This window comes from Barbatula barbatula (genome assembly GCF_947034865.1).
Source record: "Barbatula barbatula genome assembly, chromosome: 9".
Lineage (NCBI taxonomy): Eukaryota > Metazoa > Chordata > Actinopteri > Cypriniformes > Nemacheilidae > Barbatula > Barbatula barbatula.
Genome location: NC_136772.1, coordinates 9,588,554 through 9,598,256, shown reverse-complemented (window position 1 = coordinate 9,598,256; position 9,703 = coordinate 9,588,554). Strand labels below are relative to the sequence as shown.

Here is a 9,703-nt window from a genome sequence, read left to right as displayed (position 1 = left end):
AGAAATGTAGCGTAGTTTGCTATTAATATACTGTATAGAATAAAGTTAGTTGACTAGTCGTGTGTATTGTAGAAATTCGATCATTCCAGTGTGTGACCAATGACAAAAAATACTTTGTTTATTCATTTTACGGAGAACCAAACAAAAAATTTCTCTACGAAAAATCTAAACCTTAAACAATTCACGTTGCTATGCCACAGACAACAGTTTTTATGTAATGTATACATTTTTTGTCGCACATTCTGCCATACTAAATATGTCATCATTTTAAATCTAGCTGGATAACAAAGATATGGGTGAAAAAGCCTGAATCACTTTTACTTTACTTTGAAATACTAGTTACTGGATTAATTGTAATGATTCATTCAAATTCAAATGATACAGTCAAGCCAGTACAGGTACTCTGTTCTGTGTTTTAGCAACAGCACCCCCCACAGGTTACTCCAAAGCATTGAAAGTGCCGTAGGTCCAGAAACTCTCATTCCAGCCAAAAACCTCTTCTCATTTTCCCACACCAGAGGTTGCAGTTGTATCACTGTACACAATTTGTAATTTATAAGTAGCTTACATAATAATAGAGAGCACACACTTAAGTTTAAAGCTTTTCTTTTTAATATACAACATTGTATTTACACTTTATAATATTTTCATAAAAATGGACAAGTGGAACAACTTGACCTTCCTTTAATTTGCAGCAAAGAAAATGTTAACACCACTCTGTACTTGTCTATGTTGTAAAAGTGCTGTCCATCCCACAAGGCATGAGACATTTAGTTTCTCCCAAACTGCATGATTTGTTTCTGAATATAATCTCTTGGTAAAATCTATTATTTTACTGTTATGTTGCATGATGATCATAAAAGGGAATTATTTGGTCCTAAAACCTAGTTTCTCCAGCAAGTATAACTACAAAGAAATGACAGGTACTTGCCTGCAAAAGTATATAGTACCTTACAAAGAGTATAGGCGTGGACTAATTCAACTCACCATTCAACTAGAGATGACCTGTGAATGGGTCCCAAATTTAATATCAAAAGTTTTATGTTTATGTCAGCAAACATATTAGAGGGCAATGCTATTTTATATTTAAACTCAGTGTTGGATTTGATTGCTTCTAAACAAGTCCTGTCATAAATGTAGGGCTCAAAGGAATAAACACAAGCCTGGCCTAGGTGAAACCTGAATGAGAATTTGGCTATCGCGTATAAACAATTATCAGTATAGTACAGTATGTTGTTAAAAGATACTGACAGACAAAGAGAGGAGAAGCATACAGTAATAACTCAACACACACTCATACACAAAGGAGAGTCAGTTTGTTAATGGCATGTTAGAGGGAGGGGCTGTTCTGAGTGCCAGGTTTCAAGCCTACAGAAGGAAGTTACCATAGGGTGTGAGGAAATATCCCACTCTACTGACTGGATAGCCTTGGAAGAGAATGAAATTTACAACCAACTAAAATTGTCTTCTTTACCAAAGCTTTTAGATCTCATTTATATATTCAAACTTGGCTTGCACAAACACCATCAAATGCTATTGCTTCTCATATCCTGAAGAAAACCAGGCAATGCTAGCAGTGGAAACACCCACTTTGTGTTCAAATTATGGTTAAAAAGTGTTTAGTACTTTGGATAAAAGCGTCTGCCAAATATATAAACTGACTGTAAAGCTTTTGATGAATTTAAATATGCAGACATAAAAATGAGATTTGAGAGCTTTAGTCAGAGAGAAACGTTTTCAGTAATAATAGAAAATTTCAGTCTGTTCCTCGCATGGAACTTGTAACTTCAAAAGATTTCATAGAATATAATAAATAATTCGGCCTACCTTTATAGTTGTTTTTGGTCATTTTAAGTTCTGTATGCTTACATTATAGGAAAAATAACTGCACGATTATTTTAAACAATATCTGTTCCATTGAAGAAATCAGACTGAGAAAATGAACTATTGCTTAACCATCTGAGACTAAACTGATATGCAATGCCATGTAAATATTTTGCATTCTGACAGAGTCAGGCTGGATTCAATGCAACAGTATATACTGCAGCCACAGAACACTTTGAAAACATACAAAGTGCTTTTAAATACCTGTTGATAGCATTGATTTTAGCTAAGTGATGAGTTAGCACAATAAATAAAAGTTAATTTGACTCATTGTTAAAAAAGAGAACAAAGCACGCTGAAAACATGATCCATTATCATTGTCGTAAGAAACGCAGATTTTGATTTGTAAGTAGTTAGTCTTGATCAATGGGCAGGGCTCAACATTAAGATTAAAACAATAAATATCCCAAATAAAAAACAACTGTTCATCTGCAGCACAGGCCTGGATGTGAATTGTCTTGTGTTTGTATTGTTTCTGAAATAATGGAGGTGACCACATATAAAAACTCATTCATTCACGGGCCTGCCCTTTCACACTTACATATGGCACCATAAATCTCCACTATATTCATTGTTAACGTATATATTTTTGTCAAAACCCTGAACACTCAAAGTCCCAACAAGTACCAATTTCACCTCAAATTCAATTGTTTGTCCTTTTTTCTCCTCATTAAAGCTTGGCATAATGTCTTTTTTTGCCAGCCTAAAGTGCAGCAGTGCATTGTTTATGTCCCGTGTTCCCGACTCCAGAAACTTTTCCAGTGCTCTGTGATGTCATCGCATGGAGAAGGTCTCGTCGGTGAACTTCAGCATCATTTTTAGGAAAAGCTGGCATCACATTAGTTCGATTCGTACAGCGTGGACTTAAGCGGTCTCTCCTCGTAAACCTTCAGTATGGCCTCGCACACAAACTTGAACTGGCCCTGTGTGAACAGAACAGAGGGGAAGTCATGTTCAATGGAAGATGTGTCAGCCTGTCACACGAGAGTAGTCAAGTGTAAAGGCACTATGTGAAACTGGCATGAGAGCATAATTCACACAGAGACAGAGGAAAAAATGTCCACATATATATTGCCCACAGAATCACAGTAATTTGAAAAAAAGCTTTGCTTCTTCTAACGGATACCAGGAAAAAATATGCTTACTGACTACGTTTCCAAAGATAGTTCACCCAAAAATGAACGTTCCTTAATTATGTCAAAGTAAATCTGTACGAATTTCCTCTGCATAACATCAAATAAGATATTATTGAGGGCATTGGTAACCAAACAACAATAGGCCCCATCGACTTCCATTATACGGACACATTTTTTTTTTCAAAATATATATTTTTGTGTTCCACAGAAGAAAGAGTCACATTCAGGTTTTAAATGACACGAGGGTAAATAAATGATGAGAGAATTAACTTTTTATCATAGTAACTGATGAAGGCTATGACATATACAAGCATACATGTATATGATAAGAAATAAGATCATAGTTAGGACTTACAGGTGTCTGAATCATCATGGCTCTCTGATCTCTCATGGTTTTCACGATGTCCAGCGGATACACAGGCTGACTACATTCCATCAGACACATCGCCGTTTCCATGGTGATGAGAACTCCCGTCCGGCCTATCCCAGCACTGGCCACGGAGGACAGAGAGGGGGAATTAAATTTCTTAAGAAACATCTACTTTTAATGAATACAGTGAGCAACGGAATTGTCAATTAAAGACTCACAAACATCATAATCAAATGACCACTGCTTTATCATTTACCTGCAGTGGACCACAACAGGCTCATCCTTTCCAGCTCGTTTACTTCGAACCAGAGCCACAAAATCCAGGAAATCGGTTGAGTCGTCTGGTACACCGTGATCTGGCCATGCCAGGTATTGGATCTGGGTCAACTCCCTGTCCTCCCCACTCTAACAACACACATTTAAAATGTGAAATATTACCATTAATAATTTAATATTATTTATTTCTGATAATGACATAATCATAAAAAACATAATAGTTATGTTAACATTATATGATAACAAATAATATTAATAATAATACAAATCTTATAATCGTATCAACTAGATTTATTCATTTATAATTTTGAAGCAACACAACATACAGATCATGTAAACAAACAAGTCCTGAAATCTGCGATACACTTACTTCAATATGAGTAAGAGTCATCTCTCTAACCAAGAAAGCCAAGTTTCCCTCCTCTGTTTTGCAGGAAACCTGAAAGTCTCCGTATGTAGCACTACCTGAGGGGTTTGGCCAGTACTGATGGCACTTCACCTACATTAGAAACGAATGTTATACCGAAACGTTAAACAGCGTAAAAGCCCTAAACAAGTAATAACATCACAGATCAAAGAGTTGCACGTACACGTCCTCGCTCGACTTGAGTGGTGAGCATGACCACCATCGACGATCCCTGCTCCCACGTCATCTGCCAGAAATCAGGGCACGTGTTGGGCAGCGGCCCCTGACAGGCTATGTAGCGGTTTATGAGACTGGAGGCAGGGATTTCCATCTGCAAATGTTTCAATGGCAGAACAACATAGTGAGGCAATACATCACAGTTTGAGTTTGTGTGCAAGATAATGAAGTCATTATGAGCTACTCACGTTGATGTAATTTGCATTGATATAGTCATCTGTGCCATTCAGGATGACTCGGGTTGCATCATCTGAAGAAAGAACAACAAAAACTAATTTAGTTTAAACCGCCTCCACCCGTTGTTAATACCAAGGAATGTCAGGCAGTGATACTCACAGGGTGAGATGTCTCTGTAGCGGTTTTTGGAAATATTCTGAGGTAATTTGGCACAGGACATTGTCATTCCGGGCCTTTTCCGGTACAGTTGCTTTTAAATGCAAAATACAAACAAATCAGTCAAAATTCCAATTTATTAAAACTCAATAATGGACAGCATTCATTCGGTATGTTTTATCCAAAGAGGCATTAAAACTTGTGTTTTGCTGAAAATTGTACATTTGTTAAATTAGCTGCCACCTTGGCCAGGTCACTTTTGTAAAATATATTCTAATATCAAAGAGATCTTTTTACCTGGTTAAATAAAGAATTAATGAATGAAAGCTATGCATTTTATCAGAATACACATTCCATGGTAAACAAAGAAACAAGACCTTGGCTTTGTTAGTGGCATGCACAACAACAAAGCATTGTGTTTCTTTTGTTTGTATAAAAACAGAAATGTCATACGTACAAATGGACCTCAAGTCGGGATTCATACTCAGACAGTCTAAGTATTTCTAGATAGTACATGCAACACTTTAAAAAGACATATTCTACTCTACTGAATAGTGTTACACCCAAACACTAACAGGAAAACATAAAGTCTGCCTGATCAAAGACAGGAAGTAATAGAGCTCTTGTTGATGTGACCACATCCTGAATGACCCTGGATATGATGAATGTCACAGAATGTTGCAAGAGAGATGTTTAGATAAGCAATAACCCAAACTATAATTATACAGGTTTGCATCTCCACAATATCAAGAATTGTAACCAAACCATCAAAAGTACAACCCACACAATTAAAAGGGCGTTTAAAAATCATAATTTTCTTATTCTACTTTTTTTCTTCGGTTCAGGTGCTCTAAAATAGTGTGCAATGAATTTGAAAACACACAAAACAGAGAGAAAACAAATTCTGCTTTAGCATTCAAAAAGCAAATCCAAGTGTTTGTGAATCCATAATAACTCACATCAAAATGGGCCAGTATAGTACCACTGTTAAGATCCTCTTTCAGCTGCAGCATAGACTCCTTCCAAGCATCCTGGTCCAACTGAGAGGCATCTGTGGGAGATTTCTCTGGGATGTACTGAAAATCAGGCTCAGACTCCAATTTCTCCTCGACAACATCATAGATCGCTACAAAAAAATACTATTAATGTTACACAATCTGAGCATATAATGTGTATACATGAGAACGAGGAAGTCAAAGACTAGTGTATCAAAGATCAGAACACAAGGCAAGTGCTCACCATTGGGCCGCACCAACAGCATGAGTTCCCCCAAGTGGCTCTCACAGCTGGCCTTAATAAACATGACCACCTGATCATGCGTGTGCTCTGAAATATCTCTACCGTTGATCAGAACGATCTGATCGCCCTCATTTAGACGAGGCACACACAAATCAGCCTATGGAGAGACACAGACAGAAAATGTATGCAGATATCATATCATTTGAAGGCTCAAATCCACTCAAATATACAGGAACTTCCTTTCCTTTAATGTACTAAAGTTTGTCAGAGGCATGTTAAGCAGTTCGCTGTAAATCCTACAGGGGTCACTCTTTAGTGAGTCTCTTTTCCTACTTCAATCCCAGTCGCTCTATAAAAGGGTTTATGCTGCAGTTTTTACAAAAATGTACAGCTACGTAAACATACCGATGTTCCAGGTGCTACCCGAGACACAATAATGGGCATCTTTTGATCAGAGCCACCCTGACAGTAAGAGAGATAGAACACAGGTTATTACAATGAAGCAACGAAATTGTCAAGTCAAAATATATGACACTGAACATTTTACCTTCACATTAAACCCAAATCTTCCATTCTCATCTGGTTTCATCTTGATCAGGACAAGATTGTCATGAGGAACGACCCCATTGGGCTAAACATGCAACAACAAATTGATAAAACATTTTTAATAATCTCATATAACGTTCAATGAAAGCACAATCACATTAGAAAAACAAGGCAGGAAAAGCAAGAATATCAGAAGGAGCACCAACGGAATTAGAAAGAGGAACAATAAATTGCCACATAGTCAGACTGGACTGAGTCAGATCGGGTCAGTGGATGTACTGTAATCCTACCGTAGTCTTGTCTGTAGCTATGGGGACATCATACATTTCGTTGATGTGGTTATCTAAGTCCTGTTGTGAGTGGGACAGTATAAGTTGGCTCAGGTTCTTCCGGGACTGTTTGGGAGGGAGGGCGGGTGGCGGGCTTTCAACACCTTCTGGAGACCTAAGGGGTGAAAAAGACTTGGAGAGTTAGTCGTGGTTCCTAAAGTGGAACCCCCACACCCCCATAAAAACCAAAATTTATATATATACTTATATATACTTAGATATACTTTCAAGTTATGCAAAATAAAATGAGAACTTCCAGAAAATGAAAGCCTAACCCTGGCGGTAAGCTCCAAAAGGACAAGTAATCCATATGATTACAACATTTATAAAAGTAATCCTTATGAAAATTTAATTCAGGGTATGTTAATCCTTAAATAAATCCCATTTTACAGCGTTTTAGATGCAATAAACATTTTGCAGTAGCATTCTTGGAATCCATGATCTATAATAGATTTCAAACTAGTTCAGGGCATTTACATGTAGGCATTTGGCAGACGCTTTATCCAAAGCGACTTACATAGCATTATCATATACATTTTACATTTCAGTAAAATGCATTTCATTTGGTCTAAATGCATGCAGTATTCAACAATTCAGTGAAGCATTCAATAATGCAACACAGTGTATTTTAACTTTCACACTGAGGTTCTGCTTCCAAAGCACACCGACACCAAACCTGATGTGTAGTTTATATACAGTATATGGTGTGTACATGCTCAAACTGACCCTGTTTAGTCCTGTGTCTGTCTCTAGTTGTGTTCTTACCCAATCATGGTGTCATTAAGTGGCCCAAATTGAACAATTCTTCAAGAGGTCAAAGGTCACCTAAAGCAATTTACCAATCTGTTTATCTACACTGCTACAGAAAGCTGTGGCTCTCACTAAATAGATTAACATATCACTGCTGTCCTTCTGAAACCTTGAATCTCCATATTTCATGATTTTTATGTTTTGTCATAAATCATTATTATTAGTCGCTGTATATGTTTGTCACGGAGTTTTGCAAATATCTAACCAATGGAAAGTATTGAAGTATTGCATGTGTTGTGTTTACGAGTGCTAAAGAAGAATTCTGCAGCAGGTGGTTGTGTCATCATTTGAATGTATGTGACGGAGATGAACAAGCAGGAACGTACGTGTGTGTGTGTGTGTGTGTGTGTGTGTGTGTGTGTATTTTAGTCAAATCTTTAGGAAAGAAGAAATATAGTAATTTCTGTGAGATAGAAATGTTTTGTGTTCTATTTTCTAATGACATAAAAATAGACTAACAAAGAAACCATGGCACGCACACTAAAAATAAAACTGAACTCTGATGCATTGGAATTTCCCTTGGGTGTGTGTATTCTTATACGGTGATCAAAAAATACTTAAAAAAAGATAAATTATCTTTAACAATTTGGTGACTTTGTAGGGGATATGAATGACTATGAAAAACATTTATATGACACATAAACTAACAACCACTGACAATTGTTTTGTGACACAAAATGTTATCAGATGGGCTAATGTGTTGACTGTAAACAGGCTGTTTCTGCAAAACCTTAAAGACTGATACAAAAGAACTCGTAATACCTTTCCTTTGAACAAGCTGAGTGAACAAAGCAGAAATAACCACATGCCATGCAAATATCTACCACTAGTAATGTTACTACGCTGAAGTATACTGAAGATCTATTCAAGAGCTACACAAAAGCCTTGACATATTTACCACAGACCCATTAAACCCAAGCATTGTGCCCACCGCTCAAAGCGGTAAACATGTTTTACAGCAGCGCAGTGTGCGATTAGTTTCCATTTGGGGCCGGTTAAGGGTTTAGATGGAGGGTGGTGATTGGAGGGCCAGGCAAAACAAATAGACAATAAAAGTATGGTATTGTGCAGCAGAACCACTTTTAACATTTGAGGTGCTTTTCTTACACTAAATGATGTGGCTTCTGGAAATAGTGTTTTACAATAACCGAAATGATTTAACGTTAAGAGTTGCTCTGCGGTTAAAATGAATAAATAATAAAGACTTGAAATGCATTATAATGCACTTTGAAAGGGTAACCCAAACTTCTGTTAAAACAATTCAGTGGCATTGTCCTGCACAAACACATTTCACACGGGTAGAAGCTGCTTTTAGGAATATTGAAAACTCTAAGCTTAAGGGGACAGTTCTCGAGTTCTGAAATCTGAATATATATATTTGTTCTGATGAACAGAGAGAAAGATATTTGGAAGAATGCTTGTAACCAAACAGTTCTTGACTACCATAGTAGGAAAATTTGCTAAAAGAGTTATTGGTTCTGTTGAACACAAAAGAAGATATTTTGAAGAATGGAAGAAAATTATTCTTGGGCACTTTTGACTACCATTGTGAGAACTGTTTGGTTACAAGCATTCTTCTTAATATATTTCTTTGTGTGCATCAGAACAAAGACATTTATACAGATTTGGAACAAATTGAGGGTGAGTAAATTATAACAGAATGTGTATTTCTGGGTAAACTATCCCTTTAAAATGTCACTATCATTGCTTAAAATAGTGAAACTCATAAATGCATAATTTATAAACACAAGAATGATGTGTAAACTTTCATGAACAATATTACATAATGTTTCAATAAACAGTAACTTTCTAAATGTTTGTTTACTAATTAAGGGTTAAGCATTACACAAAACAAAGCCCTGCTTGCCAACACAAAACTCAGATTTCAGTGCGACTACTTTGGCCGTGTTAACACAAGTGCATATTTATTTTAAAACAACATTTGCTACAGGTGCGCCTGTCAACAAAATTTTGGTTTTAGCTTTTTAAAAACAAAGGCATGGCTGCCCACATTTGCTCCCTGATTGGGTTTATCAATCATTTATATTCCTCCCTAAATCATCAAGAACCATCATATGACCATTATGCTACCAGAAGACGTCAATGACTAGCCTCTATTACATTAAACATAAAATAA

General features: G+C 36.6%; 1 protein-coding gene across 2 annotated transcripts in view; it reads right to left on the bottom strand.

Annotated features, from left to right (window-relative positions):
• Positions 1-591: 591 nt before the first annotated feature.
• The window catches only part of ptpn4a (protein tyrosine phosphatase non-receptor type 4a), a 38,382-nt gene continuing 29,270 nt past the window's right edge, over positions 592-9,703 (bottom strand). For both annotated transcript variants that reach the window (XM_079464783.1, XM_079464784.1), the window contains exons 16-27: positions 6,718-6,871; positions 6,429-6,512; positions 6,287-6,343; positions 5,882-6,038; positions 5,602-5,768; positions 4,646-4,736; positions 4,498-4,559; positions 4,257-4,403; positions 4,037-4,165; positions 3,647-3,795; positions 3,376-3,511; positions 592-2,807 (exon numbers count right to left, since the gene is read on the bottom strand). In XM_079464783.1, the coding sequence (XP_079320909.1) occupies positions 2,724-2,807; positions 3,376-3,511; positions 3,647-3,795; positions 4,037-4,165; positions 4,257-4,403; positions 4,498-4,559; positions 4,646-4,736; positions 5,602-5,768; positions 5,882-6,038; positions 6,287-6,343; positions 6,429-6,512; positions 6,718-6,871 (1,417 nt within the window). In that variant the 3' untranslated portion in view covers positions 592-2,723. The remainder of the gene's footprint in view (positions 2,808-3,375; positions 3,512-3,646; positions 3,796-4,036; positions 4,166-4,256; positions 4,404-4,497; positions 4,560-4,645; positions 4,737-5,601; positions 5,769-5,881; positions 6,039-6,286; positions 6,344-6,428; positions 6,513-6,717; positions 6,872-9,703) is intronic.